The 20,556-nt window shown below is 38.2% G+C and overlaps 1 protein-coding gene across 5 annotated transcripts in view; it reads right to left on the reverse strand.

Moving 5' to 3' along the window:
* The window catches only part of rtn2b (reticulon 2b), a 149,002-nt gene that overhangs the window by 66,957 nt on the left and 61,489 nt on the right, over window positions 1-20,556 (reverse strand). For 4 of the 5 annotated variants that reach the window (XM_035433575.1, XM_035433576.1, XM_035433573.1 and 1 more), the window contains exon 5: window positions 2,561-2,607. In XM_035433575.1, coding sequence (XP_035289466.1) covers window positions 2,561-2,607 — 47 coding nt within the window. Of the gene's footprint in view, window positions 1-2,560; window positions 2,608-18,586; window positions 18,673-20,556 lie in introns of those variants that run through there. The other variant, XM_035433577.1, reaches the window with a different exon arrangement.

Below are 20,556 nucleotides of genomic sequence, written 5' to 3' on the forward strand. Positions count from 1 at the left end.
GTATTAATGTGACGAGAAGCGCTTTGTCGTTTGAATGCATAACACGCAATTCCTTGAAGAGTCGACACATTTTAGGCATGACAGTTTAACTGTTACTTGTAAACCGTACTGTTATATTGTCGTTTTTTATCAATAAAAAATCTATTGCATATATTGCTCCTTACATTTTGGTGGGTGCTCCTAACTTTTTGAAGTTGGGAGCACCAGTGCTACGAAGTAAAAAAGTTAATTCGAGCCCTGATATATTATTGAAGCTGCACTTCCTTGGCATATTGTCGGAACAGTAGGGCCTACATTTACTAACTGCTACATTAGCAGAAGCGTGCCAGACCGAATTAACTTCTCACACCACCAAAATACCGCGAAGGTTACGTGCCAATTTATGTTTTATTACTATACATACTATTTTTATGATTGGATTAATTAGTAATTATATTTGATGCAACTTCAGCTGTGTTTCCATTACTTTTCAAAAAATATAATTTTCCATAACTTTTCCAGGGCCTGGAAATTGCATTTTAAATTTCAATGACTTTTCCAAGTTTTTCATGACCGTACGAACCCTGTATATATATATAGTTTGTCGAGAACAGTGTGGAAGAATTTGACTGGCTTGCACAGAGGCCTGACCTCAAACCCATTCAACACTTTTTTTTTGGGATCATTTGGAAAGCCAACTGCAAGCCAGGCCTAATTACCTACCCCATTAATGCTTTTCTGGCTGAATGGAACAAATCCCTGCAGCAATGCTCCAACATCTACCATAAAGCCTTCCCAGAAGAGTTTAGTATATTTAGAATAACAACAACCATAAACAATACAAATAGAAATAGATACAGGAATTATAATAAAATAAAAATAAAATATATATATAATAAAATATAATAATAAAAAAATAAAGAACAATGAACAATAAATCCATTCTATATCGACTAAATATAGAATAAATACACAACCTTATCATTGGTTTTATGCGTAGAGATGTCCCTTTCCAGACGAAGTGGTTATATATTGTCTTGGACAATCCGTTTTTGAAATATACACTCTTTTGTGATGCCTGGGTACCTTCCAAAATAGCTGCGCGTAATACCACACGTTGTTTACGGTGTTGTCGTCCTTTGTAGTACAATCTGGCTTGATAGACGGTTAATCGATCCAATAGGTGACAGAATAAGCTTTCTAACGATGTATAATATGTCTAATTTTACTTTTGAAATAGCATTTTATAGCTCAGCGTAGCCGGAAGTTTTGTCTCAATATAACTGCATTACGCATTCAGTCTGTGGTAGCAGTAAAAGACACTGCACCTGGCAATATTTTATCGATGAGTTTCATTATTTCTTGGAAAATACTATTATTCTTGGGAAATTCTGAGCATGGCTAAGGCATATGTTGATAGACCTAGCTGATATACTGTTTTCTGGGCTAAGTTAGAACTGGGGACCGACAGGATTCATTCTGTCTCTGTCTCTATCTACTGAACACAGATAAGATTTCATCGTCCAAATGTAAATGTTACTGCTGAAAATATTTTGGTTATATACATTATTTTTGAAATTGAATGTCTTTAAGCAGGTTAGTGGTATTATAGAATGAGGAAATTTCACACTAACATAACCGTTCATTGGTGCTTGGAGTTTGTGTTTAATGTATGTACCAGATATGACCTCAACTGGAACATTGCCAAAACGTGGTGAACGGTTGAATATTGTTTTAATGTCATCCCATTCCCATACATGAAAACATCACATACTGTAGAGAACAGAAAAACATACGAGAGTTAATAATTACACATTTAGGTACTGTACCACAGTGTATTATTTTTTAAATCTGATATCAATTTTTCACCTTAAATCTTCATAAGGGGCACATGCATATTCTTTATAATGGACAAAAAGCATTTAAGCTTGTAATTCCCACTTTAAAATGATGCAATAGTGAGTTTCTTCAGTCAAACAGTTGATTAGTAGTGAAATACATGACTACGTTGTTATTTACAGCAATGCATAATTTAGACATTTTGGATAGATTTGGAGACACTGGGTACACTGCTTACTTTTTGATTCATAGATCTTTAGTAGTTCTGCATATCCACCCTTAGATTTGATGCACTTGTGATCAAAGAGTTTTTGATTCAGGACATGTATAGTTTAACCTGCTGTATATTTGTAATCTCTCAGTATTTCATTGCAAACTAAAAAAGAGCAAATTGATTTTTTCCTTTGTGGCACTTTAGTTTATATTCATAATTCAGGAAGAAATGATCTAAGTTAGTATTGTAAATGGCACAAATGTATTGCTTCACTTAAGCCATTTTTCAAGTCTCTGTGATGCATCTGGAGTTATAAAGCTTTAAATAGGGTACCCCCTGGGCAAGGATTGGCCAGATTTGGCATGAGCTCTAAGGGGTTAAAGGCCTGAAATATGAGTACAGTCCATTTCTATCTAAAATGTTTATCACTGTTATCACATGCTGTGATTGATGCTCTGATTGGTACACACCTCTGTTTTTAACACAAAGGACAGAAATCCATTTCTACTGAAGAAGTAATGGGCTTACCTGCTGTCGTTTGTAGAAAAGGGGGACAGAGAACATACAAATCACACCTATGAAAAAACACAGAAAAATGAATGATAAAATAAGTATGAGGCAGTGTATTACAAAAAGAACTGAAATACACTGGTCAAAAGTTTTAAAAAACCTCAATTTTTCCAGGTTTTATTGAAATTTACACAGTTGTCTCAGTGTACTCTGAAATTAAAGCATAGAACAAATAAACAATTGGAGATAAAAAAGAGAAATCATGGAATCATTCTGTTTAATACAATTTATTCTAATTTTTTGATTCATCAGAGTAGTCACCTTTTGCAGATATAACAGCTGAATACACTTGTGGCATTCGTTCTACAATTGAAATCAAATCGAAAAGATCTACCAAACACTGTTGCAGAAGTTCCCACAAATGTGTTACAATTGTAGGTTGCTTTGCTTTCACCCTTCTGTCCAGTTCAACCCAAACCAGCTCGATGGGGTTTAAGTCCAGAGACTGTGATCGCCATTCTATGATTTGAAGCCTACAGTCTTGTTTTTTTCTGACATAGCCTGGAGGCAGGGGTTAAATTGGGATTTGGGAGGTGGGTGGACCCTGAGATCTGGTGGGAGGTGGGTGAAAAAAGGTACATACCAATGAATGTCTCAGCTCAAAATAGTTGTATCTTTAATGTATTGTGCACATAATTGTAATTAAGGAAAACAATGTTTTAAAAAGAATGTATACTCTTGATGCAAGCTTTTAAATAAAATATTCCAAGTTTATTGAGTGTCATTAATGCTGAGAATTTTTTTACCCACGAAAATAATCGGTCATCCTCCTCTTTTGTCCTCCCTTTCTTCCTCCTTCATCCATCTTTCTTAAACTGTCGAATTGAAACAAAATAAAACCAGCGGCGATTGGCGAGCTGAAAATTGGTGGGGCGCAAAACTTTCCTTTAAACTAATCATTGATCTCAAACTGTTTTAATTAATTTTCAGTGATTAACAAGCATGCAAACGATCTGACTAAGCAATTAGAAAGGGACACATAGCTTCTTCGCATTGTGTTAGGGAGATTAAATGATAAATGCGATTTAGAAAAATCCGTTTTAATCACTAAGCAGTGGAGGAATCTTCCCCTGATTTTCCTTGAGTATCAATGCAATTAATCCACAAAATAGGCTACTCAATACTATCATATATAGCCAGCTCTCCTAAAATAGGCAGTTTTAGCGAGTAGCCTATAGGTCTTATAGCCTACATTTATTTTCATTTGCAGTACAAAATTGTGCACATTTTTAACACCAGGAGCGCCGGACCATTTCCTGGCATTGAAACAACTTTGTGCGCGGCCTGGGTCATATGACACATTAGCCTTCAAACAGGAAATGTTCGCATTGTTCGCTAGAAGGCGCTTATTAGACACGAGCTGACAAAGGTTGCCAGCCTAATTGTCCTAATGAAATATTTGCGAGATTTTAGACTGTCAGAGTAAGTTATGTTTTAGTTATGGCTTGGCATTCTAGTCAACACATTGTTGCAATATAAATGTATTTAGAATAAACAGTATGTCTGTATGAAGAGAATGAGTCATGAAAAGCTAACAATAAACAGATAGTAGGGAGGTCAAACCTGTTTTGGCAATCTTTCAAAAACAAATTTGACAGTTTATTCTTCATGCATAATGTCATAAATGCTAATAATCAAATAGGCTAACAACATATAAATCGCCAATTTTCCAGAATTTTTAAAATTAGCCGCTTCCCTCCGCATGTGATCACTGTCGTTGGAGAGAAACGCATTATCACCCGTGCGAATTTTAGGGTCGGGTTTTCTGTTTTATAAAAATACATGTAAAAAATATTGTTGTTCAAACGAGTTTTTTCCGGTGACCAGAAAACATGTAGGCTACACTGGCAAGCAGGTCATAGCTAGCTGTGACTATTCGACTGGGGATTCGAAATCCAAAGACGGCACTTCTCTTATTCATCGTAATTACAAAAAACACCCATTCGTAACACTGAATAATACCGCACTGTACTTAAGACCTTAGCAAAAAAGTGGGATTTCAAAACTGATTACAGTAGACATACAATATATCGCTTCAGTGCACACAGAAAGTCACATTGAGATAGCAACAAAGTAAAAATACGAGACACCTGTTTTCAGTAATTTGCTTTATTATATCAAAACCACTAGCATACAGCACATTGTTAGAAAGTTGAAACGATTTTAAAAATATAATGTTAGCTAAATATATAGCTAGCAAGTTGAATTATTTAGAATCAACCTGCAAATCAATAAATAAAAAAATCTATATGAAACATTAGCAATAGAGCTGCTGGTAATGCGGTAACGACGTCAGCATTCAAGACAGAGCTTGGGTTGCATTTTTGTACATTTGCCACAGACAAGTCGTTTACACTTGTCACAGATGTCACAAGTTTTGTTCCCTCCACATCTGGATACCTGTCAGCATTTTCTTTTTAGTGACCGCTCTCGCTGCGGTGTGTTGGGGGTTTCTGGACTGCAGAGTGGCGCTAGGACGGTACGCCGCGGAGCTGCCTTTGCGGTCATGTGATTTGCACGCAACTCCTTGGCCAACTCAAGAATAAATCTTCTTCGACTAATTGTTTTGTTCATGCATTGCGTGGACGGAGTGTGGCGCAGTGGGTAAGGAACTGCGCTTGTAACCGAAAGGTCGTAGGTTCGAATCCCGGGTAAGGACACTGCCGTTGTACCCTTGAGCAAGGTACTTAACCTGCATTGCTTCAGTATATATCCAGCTGTATAAATGGATACAATGTAAAGTGCTAAGTAAAAGTTGTGTAAGTCGCTCTGGATAAGAGCGTCTGCTAAATGCCTATAATGTAATGTAATGTAATGTACAAAACATGGGCGTTGATTGCAGCCAGATCCAAAATGTTGTAAAAAACGGCAACTGGCCAACGACGACTGCCCCCCTTGACCGAATACAGCTGTGCCATCTGGTCCAAAACATCCACTCCCATTTTTGTTGCGTTGTAATGGGCGATTGTTTCTGGCAGTTTTTTGGCATCATTGTCGATCGATACGATTCTGTGCATAATGCTCAAGATGCACACATTTTTCTTGGGCTTGCACTGATAAACCGTGAGTGTAGCGTGTCCAGCTCTCCAGATCGTGGTGGAAAATCTCTCTTGATTTTGTGCCTTCGCAGAAGGGGGCACTTCTCTCCTCTTTTTGTTTATGGTACCCACCAATGTAGTTTTTTTTGCATGTAGATTGTTCGCCAGGGCAATCGATGTGAAGAAATTGTCCGAGGTTATATTTCTTCCTTTTCCGATGAAGGGTTCCACAAGGCGCATGTACCACATTGTCAGCTAATCGTTCGCCGACAGGCCTCGCCTCATCTTTCCCAAGGTATAGGAAAGCGTTCAGCATGTACTTCGTTTCAACGTCGGCTGCTATCCAGAACTTTATCCCAAATTTATCTGGTTTAGTAGCAATGTACTGCATGAAGCGGCACCGCGCTTTAGTTGGGAACAACTGCTCATCAACAGTTATGTTTTCTCCAGGTGTGTAACACGCAGTACTGTTGCTTACAAATTTGCTCCATATTTTGGAAATAATGGCAAATTCCATAAACTCTGTCAATGGTTGCGTGGACATGGTAAAGCACAGAGACGCCTATATTCCCACGAAACGCCTCCCGATAGTTTATACATGTGCTGTTGCATCTACGCAGACAGCGTGAGCAGTCTTCTAACACAGTTCCTAACGTGCAAGGCTCTGATTTTTGAATATGAAACAAGGTCCGAACCTATTATTACTATAAATAAAACAAGTAAAAATGTGACACTTGTATCTTTGTTTTGGGTATTTATCTTTTTACTACTCAGTAGGCCTAAAAGGCCTACTCATGATAATAGCTTCAAAAAAACTACCAGCTATTCATGCACTAACGTTCACGCTCATCCATTGAATCGCTCCTCACCCCTCCCCCAGCACCAGAATACAGAATTCTTTAGCTGCCTTTAGCGAAACCAGAGCTGATAGTTTTTTTCTCTATAGTCCTGAGTCAAACTATCAGTGGGTGTGAATGTTCAGCTTCGCAGAGGGGCGTGATTTTCTTCCTCTCCACGACACCAGTGATGGCGATTGGAGACTTCACCTCAATAGACCTAACTTATATTTTCAAAACCTACATTTTTAACTGTGAAAACAATATTTAAAAATTTCCATTCAAATCTATGGATAAGCAAATGTATTTATTGATATCAAATCAATAAATAAGAAAATCTATATAAAACATTAGTAGGCTAAATGTTAATAGTAAACATAAAACATCAGTAATAACAAGCCCAAATCCGCAATAGCTGCGACTGCGCATGCATCCACAGGAGGACACTTTTGTGGACCAACTGACCAACAAACTAAAGAGCTGCTGGTCGCCTCTATGCCGCGGAGTTTGTAAGCTAAGCTGCCTTTGCCATCATGTGATTTGACATTGCAAGTTTGGTCGATAGCACATTGCTCAAGATGCCGTCTCATCTTTATATGTGCATGCATGAATATGTGCTTTCGTTTCTAAGTAAGTGAAAAATTACGGTCAGCATAACCATGCTGTGCCATGCTTTGCTAAAGCATCTGAAGTTTTCTGTGTTCTCGGGTGGGGGAGGGGTGAGCGTTCAATGTCCCATACAGATCAGTGGTCTTACCCTTACCCTTAGATTGACATGTGAATGTCCCACTTGAGAATGGTTCACTTATGCCACGTGTGAATGGTTGATAGTTGATATCTCTCCAGGGAGAAATAAAATGTTCTATTTGTCGGGCACATAATATCATTATGTTATGTTAGCCTACTCGCTTCAAAAATAATAAAAGTAATTTGCTTAGCCGTAATTCGTTATGCTACAAAGTATGCCTTGTATTACTTTTAGTTACGCAGCAATCTCTCGCTCTTGCTTATACTTTTTTTTCTACATTTTTATTCTTTTATTCTATTTAGTTTACTGTTTTTTTTAAAAGATTTTATTACTAGTTTACTCAACGGAATAACAGCATACACCACACGAACACATCACAAGACACTTCACATTTGAGAAATCATTTTTGATTGTAGGCTATGTAATAGTGACATTTATTGTTCTCTCAAGTAGCCTAAAGATTAATACTATGTTTTAAAAAAAATATGGAGTTATACATAATAGCAACTGCAAAGCCTAGCCTAACCGGACATCGTGTCACCACTCGCGTGCGACTCACTCCCAGGATGTGATGGATGTTTTTCCACAATGATCCCCCCCCCCAAAAAACCTTTACTCCCTGAAACGAATGTCCCCTCCTTCCTGGTCCCTCAAAAGCAAAATGTGTCACAACGTCACATTTTTACCTCACAGAAAATAAGACATGATACAGCTATAATTTTTTTGCATATTTTGAAAAGTTGCCAAATTACAGATGATAGTGAACGTAGGCTAATTTATATATATATATATATCAACGAGCAAGGTATGCTTGATCAGCACTCACAGCAAGTCCACTGATAACAAGTGCACTAAATAAACGTAATCCGTCTGGGATAAATGCGTAGGAAATTTTCCGAGGGAACCGATGGCAGAAGAAACGTCCGAGTTCTACAAAAAGACGTCTTCACTGAAACACTATAAATAAACAAATTAACAGCCGAAACAAACTATGACTAACTATAAACTAACAAACTACGCTATGATTCAGATATATTTTTATCCTGCTGTATTGTAGTGGTTTCTTTATTTTAGATTGTTTTTGCAATAGTGTTACAGTTTGTAGTCCTAAAACCCGGAAGTAAGTTGGCATTGGGTTCTCTCGTCAGATTTCCAATGAATTTTTCCCGTGGGGATTTAGTTTTCTGCCGAAAGTAAGGTTTGTGGTGAACGTAAGCCTAAATGAGCTTCACGTTTGTTATACAAGATAAAATACACCCATTAATAGCCTATGTCAACCGTGGATTTCTAAGCTGTCGTGTGCGTTTGAAAAGTAGGCTAAGTTTCTATATTGAAACTACAAGAGCGGTCACATTTTTGCAATAGCCACTCTTGTTTTACTAGCTCGCATGCACGCTGAGCATCGAATGCTAAGCGTGAATGAGTGTCGAACCCCTAGAACTCGTAGAACAAAACGTGAAACTGTTTTAGGCATAAATTAACCATAGGCCTTATTTTCGGAAGAAAACTAAATCCCTATTGGAAAAATCCATTGGCGATCTGCCGAGGGAACCCATGGCGGAAGAAACGTCTGGGTTGGCCTACAAAAAGACGTATTCACTGTAACACTCTACGAATAAACAAATTAACTGCCGAAAGAAATAGGGCTTCAAATATATTTTTATCTTGTTATATTGTAGTCGTTTCTTTAGCTTAGATTTAGTTTTTGCAATATCCTACGCAGCATTGTTGTTGTACGTGAACGTGTCGCATGCAGCCATTGATACGAGCATGATAATGCATAAAATTGAAAAAAACCAAATTTGTTTTTTGCATTTGAAGACGGATCAATTTTATTTGAACCTTTATTTAGAAATTTCCAGTTGCATAATAACTGTAAAAATAAAATGTAGGGCTATGATTTCAGAACACAAGGGAAAGGCATAGGCATAAACAAATGATCACAAAACAAACGCAATAGCCTATAAAAATATTTTTTAAGATCACATATTTAAAACATTATATAATTTATTCTTCAAAATAAACATAAACAAATATTTCTAATAACAAAATAAATAAAACATTCGTACAAATAAAAATGCAACAGCGTGTCCACCGCGATTAAAAGTGAATCTTTGCGCCTCCTGGTGTGGTGAAGGAAAACTGACTCCTTAGTCTGAAGACGGCCGTAATTTAACAACACTGTTATAACACACACGGAAGTGAAATAAGGTGTTTTTAACATTTTCCAAACGTGACTTTGACATTCCTACTACGCTGGTACGTAAATAACAAATATTTAGGAAAAGTCAGTGAATGCGGATGATGTAGCTTGCTAGTAACTAAATGAAAAACAATCCTAAACTCTGAAATATCTCAGTTTGGGTCAAACTGACCCGTCACAGCGCTTCTAGTGTTAATCAATATTTGTGGATACATGCACTTCGTTCTCCGCACTTGAATTCATGGCAAATATTTGCAATGCGTAGATTGTAAAAAAAACTGAAGTGCAAGTTTTGTTTTTGCTGGTTATTCTGAAAGTTAATACGGTAGATAACAGACTGGTGTATCTTGTTTGTTAAGTGTAGACTACTTGGTGATTAAAACAGATTTTAATGGATAAATTGAATATGGATAAATATTAAATCCTAGCTTAACTGCTCACCAGCAACCTGCTCATTTTGCTCAAGCAATCAAAGTTGCCATTAATAATAGCCGGTGTTGGAAAACATGGGAGCCACAGTTCTACCCTTCTGAGGTGTCTCACATTGTAGTGGGACAGCTGCAGATAGGATTGATTGTTTACCACCACACTCAGTTAAATTGACCTTTTATCACACCCTTTGTGCTACATCCTCTCCCTTTGGTATGCAGTATCCTCTACCCCCTACTTCAGTCCAACTTCCCCACACCTTGTTTCTTCCCCCCCCCAATGTCTGATTACCTCGCCCCCCCCCCCCCCTTCCCCATGATGTGTTTAAAGATAACCATTTGGCCCTTTGTTTCCTTGAAGGAACAGGGTATAAGTATTCACTGTCTCCGTCATTTGTCGGTTCTGTGTTTATCTGTACTTGGGTAACAGACCCACTAGTTCCTTTGCTACATTAAACGACCTATTTTGAAACGAAGACGTGCCTGCATTTATTTTTCTACTTACAAAAGTACGGCGGAATATATTGAATTCTTAAAAATTCCACATTATTGGCGAGCCAGCCCAAATCCGTCGTTCTTGTTGCGTTTTTCAAAAAAAAAAAAAAAAAAAACACTGGGGAGGCTGACATTCGCGTATGACACTGGCCTACAGAAGAGACTTTCTTTTTTACGTTGACACCAAATTCAAGAAAGGATTACAGTAAGAGGACTGTTTTGGAAGCCATTTGCCAACGCTGAAGGAAAAACGGACTTGAAGGCACGGAACGGACCACGTACATTTGTGAGTATGAAATATTTATGTATGTAATATTGTAGAGGAATAGTTATGGAAATTGTGTAATGTTTTAAAATACAAGTGGTCAGAATTGATTGTACATGTGTACAGTGTTCTAGACAGGGGCTTGTATAAAGTTACACAGACCTTGGACAATTTCAAGTACCAAAAGTTTGTTTGTCCATTGTACAGGAGTTTAGTAATGGCAGTGAATGGTTGGAAATCGTGGGCCGCTATGTTGTTGACCAAACATTGTAAGGAGGGTCCTTACAACGTACCACAGGAAGTAGATGTTGTTGAATATCTTCAAACTGCTTGTGAGCAGCGCAATGAAAAGAAGAAAAATGAGAAAACGAGACAGGCTAACTGTGTGATGGCTATGGCCCAAACAATTAAGTTTTTGACCGATAAAGTTGTAGAGGTTCCTAAATTGCGAGGTGAAGTTGAAAGTTTGAATAAAGCACTGGAGGTAAATTCAAGGAAGTTGGAAGCATCTGTTGCAGAACGTATATTACATGCCACAACACACTTAGAATTTAGAAAAGAAATTTGCCAGTTGAGGGAGAAATTGAATACTACAACTGCAGAATTGGTTAAAACGCAGGGACAGTTACGCGATGCTCAGGTGGCATATAAAGAGTTATGGAATGTGTCTGGGGAGAATAAGGATAATGCGATTGTACAGAAGTTCAGGTCGCTGAAAGAAAAAATGGCAAAGCAAAAACTTGCAAATACCATAATGAAACGGCGAGTGGCAGTGATTTTAAGGACATTAGAGGAGCAGAGTGAGTCAGTATACAGTTCTGATGATGACGAATGGGAAGTCAGACAGACAAACTGCCAAACAGCTCCTTTGTTAGATGTGGATGATGAAAGAAGTGATAATGAAATTTTAGATGAGGAGCCGGGGTTTCATAGGCCTACTGGGGGGACAGAATGTAATGCATCTATTACCAATTCACTTCTTTCTAATTGCCGAAGGTTGGTTTCTAGAAGTTCTACATCACAAAAAGCAACTAAATCAGTCGGGACAAAAAACACTAAAATCGCACCAATAATAACACGCAGAGTTCGTACAAGCGGAACACAAAATCCTGTCAATGGGGCTATCACATATGAATATGCAGATCAACAGGTGGATCGCAATCTTACACTTTCAGAGTTGATTACACTGCAACAACAACTTCCCACGTGGGACGGAGTTAGTGACCCGACCGCAGTTGTTGAAAAGGTGCAAACGCTGCAGCGAATACACTCGCTAACTGACAAGGACTGTTGTAAATTATTGCAATCTGTGCTCCCTACATCGGTTACTATTCCGTTAGAATTCATACAGGGTCAGGGAAACCCTGTTGTTTTCCCCAATCATGACGCAAGGTTAAGGCTAACGAGCGAGGCTGTGGGTTATCGCGTTATAGCTGACATGAATAAAATCCTTGAGTTTGTACCTAAGAAAGGGCAGCATCCCACTGATTTTCTTAGAACATTTGTGATTGTGTACAATCGAAACATAGGTGGAGGGAACAGAGCACTACTAACAGGTGACGATCCAATGTTTTGGAGTTTGGTAATCAATAAATATAAAGATCTTGTCTCGCCTACTTGCCAACATTTATTGTTACAGTTGAATAGAGAACTGGGTGCACAGCCAGTCAGACAGCACATAGGCAGGGATATCCAAGACTGTTTAACTGTGTGGAATGAGTCGCAACTCAGTTCACTGAGCCCTAAACAGAGCTCTAGAAAAAGGGTTGCTGTGCTAGCATCTAATAAGGGCCAGGCCAGATTTCATTGTTTTAACTGTGGGAAGCCAGGTCACATTCAGAATGAGTGTAGAAGCCCCCGTGTGTGTGCCAATTGCAAGCGTGTTGGCCATTCCAAGCGACACTGCTGGTCAAAAGGAGGAGGGATGGAAGGAAAAGGGCCAAAACAGCTGCGTGCACAGCAGCCTCAGACAGAACAGCCCCAGACTGAAGGCACTCTTACATACACAGACCTATTGTCTATGATTAAGGCCCATGCTGAGCAGAGCAGCCAGAAAGGCTCTGAGAATCCCTTTCACAGTCCAACCCCACATACAGTGACTTTCTAAATCGGGGATGCTTAAAAAAAAAAAATAATAATAATAATAAAAATTTAAAAGGGGGAGGCTGGGAAGCAAACTGGGAGGGTCCATACGAAGTTATGGACAAACTTGGTGAAACCAATTTGAAATTGGCAATAAAAAAGCGGGGTAGGCCAATACAGTATTTCTGGTATCATGGGGACCAATGCAAATTATATAACAAAGCTGAACTTGATACCAATGTCAATGTTTAAATGATTAAAACTGCATAAGAATATACACTCACACTTGGTCTTTCTCTCCCCTACAGAATTAATCGAGATCAGGACGAGGCTCCTGGTATTCAGGAACAGGTTGGAGGTCAGCACTAAGTGGGACATTCCGGTCATATTCATAAACAACACCCAATGTGTCAGGGACAATACACGCAGTTGACGTTGGATTCACCTAATGGACATCAGACAGGTGGAAAGATGGTGAAGCGTTCACAACAGAAGACACATGGAAAGTATCAAGTGAATCTTCATTTAGAACACATGATTGAGGGTGGAAGACAGCTTCCAAGAATATAAGAATTCATTGTGACAGTAAAAACACGTAATTGGACACATTATTAACGCAATAACTAGTTGGGATGAGGGACAGGATAACCTGGGGAGATGGGCCGTGGAGCATGAATGTACATATTACCCTGGTCTAACAATGATGCATCTAAATTTATACGGTTAAAAATAAATAAATAAAATAAATAATAATAATAATAATACATATATGTTGAGGATAGACAATGCCAACCTCTAAAGGAATGGGAAGACTCAAGCAGTTGGACTGAAGCAAATGTCCTCCACTGCAACCTATTCCTAGAGAAGGCATCATTCTTGGACCAGAAGAAAAGAAAAAAAAAAGGGTTTTATAATATGATGTAAATACGGTATTCATGCATGCTGGTTATGATTGAGCTAACATCATTGTCATGTTTGATCAGTATTGTTTAAGGTTTGAACTGGTAAGGGAATGGCTGAATCAAACATTTTTACAGATTACTACATTCATACATGTTATGCATGAAAGTCATGCAATAAATTGTATCTATTAACTCTAATGAACTGTCCCCAGAGAGGAATGTGCACCCTTTAGAGGAAGTGGAGAGGGTGGTGGACCAGTGTCACTGGTGTATTCTGAGTCACCCCACAGGACTTCCATATGGTAATATAAGGTGTTAATCACCCCCCTGGTTTCTGGTTTACACCAGCATACACTGTTCAGATGGGGAACATTCGTTTACCTACTACTGATGCCAGTGAGTCCAACAGCTTGGCCACGTGGGATGATGCCTACCTGGTTCCTTAGTCAAATGTGTTTGCAGGTATTCATGCTCAGGTGAAGAAAGCTCTAATGGAGAGTGATTCAACACTACTCAAAACAAAAATGGAGGTGAGCTTGGCCCAGGCAGAGGCCACAGTCCTGAAGCGACAAGGATGCTCTGATGAGAACACATTTTTGGAACCGGATATTCCTGGCTATTGTAGGTCTAATAGTAATTTGTATCCTCAATGGTCAAACACAGTGTTATTGCTGGCGCAAACAGAAAAAAAACAGTTGGAGAAAGTCATTGATAGAAATGAAACTGTGGGATGGCTCAGAAATAACCCCTGAATAATTTGTGTGCTTTTGTTTTAATTTTTATGTTTTATTTTTGCTTCATATTCTTTTCTATACATATACCTTCGATTATAGAAGACTTTCTTATAAAAAATTTTAAAAAAAGTAGGGAATGTTGGAAAACATGGGAGCCACAGTTCTACCCTTCTGAGGTGTCTCACATTGTAGTGGGACAGCTGCAGATAGGATTGATTGTTTACCACCACACTCAGTTAAATTGACCTTTTATCACACCCTTTGTGCTACATCCTCTCCCTTTGGTATGCAGTATCCTCTACCCCCTACTTCAGTCCAACTTCCCCACACCTTGTTTCTTCCCCCCCCCAATGTCTGATTACCTCGCCCCCCCCCCCTTCCCCATGATGTGTTTAAAGATAACCATTTGGCCCTTTGTTTCCTTGAAGGAACAGGGTATAAGTATTCACTGTCTCCGTCATTTGTCGGTTCTGTGTTTATCTGTACTTGGGTAACAGACCCACTAGTTCCTTTGCTACATTAAACGACCTATTTTGAAACGAAGACGTGCCTGCATTTATTTTTCTACTTACAAAAGTACGGCGGAATATATTGAATTCTTAAAAATTCCACAGCCGGCGTTGGTGGGGGCTGTTTATTCAGCTCTCTTTAAAATGTTGCATAGATGAAATTACATGTTAATGAAATTACCACGTCCGCTTCCAAACAATCAAGACAATCAACAATATTTTTCTTTCTGTGCCTGCTATATAAACGACTGTTCCCCCTGAGTTTTTTTTCTTCGTATTTTTGATTGGTTGAGCGAGTAACAGGCTAGAGGGAACACATGGACTGGAGCATCATAGTTATTTGTAAAACTGCCAGTCAAAATTATTTATTTATTTACCAAAGGTGGGTGGACGGCATCCACCCACATCCACCCCCAATTTAACCCCTGCCTGGAGGTATAATCTGGGTTATTATCTTGCTGTAGGATGAACCCCTGACCAACTAGGCATTGACCAGAGGGTAATGCATGGTGCTGAAAAATGCTGTGGTAGCCTTTTTGGTTCAGGGTGCCAGTCACTCTGTGCAAGTCGCCAACTCTGGATCCAGCAAAAGAGCCCCAGTCCATCACGCTTCCTCCTCCATGTTTGACAGTTGGTGTCACACACTGAGGAACCATCCTTTCACCTACTTGACAACAGTGTACAAAAACCAGATTGATTCCGGGTATAAAAGATAAGGGTTATGAGGAAAGGCTTGAGGTGCTTGGACTTCTCAAGTTTAGTAAAAGGAGACTTAGGGGAGATTTGATTGAGGCTTTTAAATTTATTAAAGGGATTAACAAAGTGAACTACAGGAAATTATTCAAGTTGAGTTTGGTTAGCAAAATGAGGGGGCATAAATGGAAACTGGCAAAGGGTAAATTTCACACAGACATTAGGAAATTCTTTTTCACACAGAGAGTGGTCAATGTGTGGAATAGCTTGCCTGGACATGTAGTGGAGGCAGAAACACTGGTATTCAAGGCCCGGCCTGATATAGTGTTAGATACTATCTAGCTTTTAGGTAAACTAAGCATCAAGTACAGTTAAGTGGTAGGAATAGACGAGCAGTGTTGGGCTGAATGGCCTGTTCTTGTCTTATGTTATGTTATTTCTGGTGAAGTTAGGTTTTCAACAAGCGTCATGATTTACAGATGCAATGGATTGGCTCTGACACCTTTAAATGCTAACAGGTCTCATTCAGGACACAATTTTAATATTTCAAGTTGTTTAATTCCATACTCAATAGCCAACCATCTCTAGAGTCATCATCTCCCAACTTCTCTAACAGACAACTGTTCCTAAAGATGAAGTGTTTTAAAAAGATTTTTTTAATTTTGCAAATGTTGGGGATGAGTTGCCACAAATGTAATGCAGTTACCATTTCATTTCGGCCATTTCAGGTTTGTACATGTGCAAGTCAGTCATAAAACCGCCTGAAACCGCAAAGGAACTGATCACTGTGATCACCTTTGCTGGAACTATTTCCAAAACAAAAACAGTTTTTGAGCGAGGTAAGTAAAACTGTTAAGGAAGTAATTTTCAGGCAGGAGGCATTTTATTTGCAATAAATCAAATCATGCATCATTTAAAAAGGTATGTCCTTGAAAAGTTCGTATGGTTTTCAGCTTATATTCTAGCAGGAATTGGATGCTAGGTGACCAAAAATGTGATGTCCTTGTCTGTATAAAGTCTTTGAGTTGCTATAACTAACAACGTGCCTTTTGCTGTTACATGTGTCACGGTGTGGTGGAGAGTTAGGACCCAAATGCAGAGGGGGAAAAACTCAAACTCCAAAAAAAGGTAAGAACAAAAGACTTTACTTTGGAAAAAACGGAACAAAGGGAACAAAAGGCCTCGCAGGGCAACTCTTCAAAATAAAGGAAAACTTCAGATACATCGAACAAAGAAAATCCAAAAATCCATAAAGTACGTGGAAACAGAACAGGGTAGGAACAGGATCAGAAACACAACTGAACAAACTAACAACGAGCAACAAACCAACAAGGATCCAGCACCTGAGTCCAGGAGACGGGAACTTAAATAGACAGACACTGACGAGACACAGGAGGGCACCATGAACAATCAGGCCACGGAAGGGGAAGGGAAAACAAGACAGCCAGAAAACAATGATTGGACAATTGGAAACAATCATACAATTAAACAGGGGGAGCAGGACACAGAACAGAAGTGCCGCCATCTGGCGGCCCAACAAGGAAAACACAGACAGGAACACAGAACTATGACAACATGTCTACAGAATACCATCTAAAGAGAAAATGAGAGGGTTAATACCCAGGGAGGTCATGGAGAGATTCAGATTTTGGCTTTAGATATGGAGATCAGGGACACTGGATAGTGTTGAAAGCCATCTACTGGACATACACATTTTTGGTGAGTCCTTAGGCATAAATGGTGTTTAATATTTATTAAATAAATTCATTTTATTCATCAACATGTTTGACTTTTTAAGTGTTAATATTAAATGTGTTCAGATAAATTTGCTTGCTGTACTGACATGGCCTCATCTTCTGGATGCTGTGATTAATTGAAAAGAAACGGCTATCTGATCACAGGCATTTATAATAAGCACACACCAGATGGGTCCGTATGGTCAGCTATTTTATTTGTAAAAGGGGGTTAAGAAACAAACAAAAGCAGCTTTCTTGATCTATTTGAAAGTTAGCACAACTCACTTCACAGTTATGAAGCTGGTTGTGTGTAAATGTTTACGCAGTCTGTTCTCATGAATAAAGCCCCATGCTTCATAATCTAAGAATGTGGCTGGTCTCACATTACCAATATAATTGTGTTTCCTTGATTGACATTAGTATATGGCCTTTTCATTTACTGTTAAAGTTATTCTACAACTCTCAAACAATCATACCTGCTAGGTAATATGACAGCAACATCAGACTGCATGTACCTTGGTTTTAACTGTATCCAACTCAATTAAGTTCTGAATGTAATTGAAACGATTAATGACGGAGGACGGAGTGTAGCACAGTGGGTAAGGAACTAGACTTGTAACCGAAAGGTCGCAGGTTCGATTCCCGGGTAGGACACTGCCGTTGTACCCTTGAGCAAGGTACTTAACCGAAATTTCTTCAGTATATATCCAGCTGTATAAATGGATACAATGTAAAAGTTGTGTGTAAGTCGCTCTGGATAAGAGCGTCTGCTAAATGCCTGTAATGTAATGTAATGTAATGAGTACTGATATGTCAAAGGTGTTTGAAGTAAAATTTCATCTGAAGAAAAATATACAACATACAAAAATGCCAAGTTACTCACACATTCAAAGCACAGTCTATAAGTCATTAATTCAAACTAGCAAAATATAGGCCTGCCATTAAAAGTACTGATATGAAACTTGGGCCAAGTTACAAGAAACAATATTGGCTATCTTAGCTCGCACAAATTAAACAAGCTGTATTCCAAAGCAATGTTTCCTAAATTATGTAATGTAACTTGGCCCTGTGTTTTTTCATCTTAAGATCTGAAGAGAATGTGGTCATGTCACACTTTGTGTGACATCAAAGTATCAAATAGCAATCATTTCTAGTGGAAATAATTAGCAATTTGGCTGTGTTACACGTTTTTAAATGAATACAGTATTGTGGTGGGGTGGGCGTGGTTTGAGCGTCGGCTGCAGAGAGAGAGAGAGTGAGAGGAGCGGCTCTCGGATCCTTCGTTACAACTGTCAGGTGGAGGTAATCAGCGCCGATAATTATCAATTGTTTAATTGCGCTGATTGCCTCTGATTGTTTTCAACAGTGAGCCTGGTGTTTTTAAAAGCGGAGACCGGGAGTCTTCGGGGGCGAACGCCGGAGAGAAGTCCGAACGGCACAGAATTACCGAAAACAAAAAGGAAAAGGATAATGATTAGCAAAATAAATGATTATGATTAAGCTGAAATATATACATTACTTATATTTTACACCGTTTAGTTAAATATGCATGTACTTACTATAGTTTACTGTAGGAGACCTGTGATTAGTTTTAGAAGTGTCTCAGTAACCTGTGACCCTGAACCATCTCTCAACGTGATATGATCCAGATGTTTACTTTACTATATAAAAGGGAGTTGTGATCTTTTGTCTCAGACTTCCAGGTTTCCACCTGGAACAATATACCAATATACCAGTGTGGTGTCTCTCATGAAATACAATTGGTTTTATTGGTTTTCACTGTTTTCCATTTTATTGTTTTCTATTGGGTTTTTGTTATAGTTTTTGAAAGGTTGATAATTTTTTTTTACTGATTGTTTTAATTTGTGATTGTTTTTATTGGTTGTTGTGGGTTTTTATATTCATTGCTTTTCTTATCTGTTGTGTGCTGCTATATCAAAAAAAAAAAAAAAGTTACGACAAGCTAAGTTGGGATGAATGGCCTATTGTCATCATAACTTTTCTTATGCTCTCATGTACAACCTTTATTATAACATTTATGATAACCTCTTTATGATTAATTTTATTAATTGATGATTTTATGACAATTTATGTTTTCCTGTCTAATGAAATTTGACATAGTAATTTGATTATATTCATTTTTATCTTACCGATAGGTCTCTGAGTCTCACTCCAGATTAGTCTGCACCACTGGTTAACCTCCCAAAACTACATAATGTAGCCAACAAGAAAAGAACTGGGGAACGACAACATTGATTCTGTCTCTGTCTCTATCTACTGAACACAGATAATATTTCATCGTCAAAATATAAGTGTTACTGCTGAAAATATTTAGGTTAAATATGTTATTTTTGAAATTGAGTGTCTTTAGATAGGTTAGTGGTATTTTATAATGAGGATATTTCACACTGTAGCGTAAGCGTTCATTGATTTTCCAAGTAGTGTTTGTGTTTAATGCACCGGATGTGACCTCAACTGAAACATTGCCAAAATGTGGTGGAAGGTTGAATATTGTTTTAATGTTGTCCCATCCCCATACAAGAAAACACTGCATACCGTAGAGTAGAGAAAAACATACAAGAGTTAATGATATTTAGGTACTGTACCACATTGTGTGACAATGTTTTTGCATTATTTTTAAATCTGATATCAATGTTTCATCTGAAACCTTAATACAGGGCACATTTAGCCTATGTGCTTTATAATGGACAAAGAGTATTTTATTAATTTTTGGAGAGATTTTAGATGTTTCTGGACCGCTAGATATTTTAAACCACTGTACCACTGTAAGCTTGTAATTCCCACTTAAAAATGATAGAAAACTTGAGTCAAAACAGTTGATTTGCAGTGAAATACATAATTATGTTGTGATTTACACCAATGTATAATTTAGACACTGCTTAGTTTTGTTTCATAGATCTTTAGTAGTTCTGCATATCCACCCTAGGATTTTATGCACTTGTGATGGAGTTTTTGATCCAGGACACGTATAGTTTGACTTGTTTTATATATGGGATCTCTCAGTATTTCATTGCAAACTAAATTTTTTTTTGCTTTTTTGCCTAGACAATGTGTGGCACTTTATTTTTTCCTAAATTATGAATATAAACTAATCTAAGGTTTTCTAATCTAATCTTGCTTCATTTAAGCCATTGTTCAAGAATCTGTGATGCTCACATCTGGAGTTATAAAGCTTTAAATAGACTACCCCCTAAATGGGCAAGGATTGGGCAGATTTGGAATATGTGCGAAGGGGTTACAATCCTTTTTTTTCATGGACTAACA

Source organism: Anguilla anguilla, chromosome 9, assembly GCF_013347855.1.
Source record: "Anguilla anguilla isolate fAngAng1 chromosome 9, fAngAng1.pri, whole genome shotgun sequence".
Lineage (NCBI taxonomy): Eukaryota > Metazoa > Chordata > Actinopteri > Anguilliformes > Anguillidae > Anguilla > Anguilla anguilla.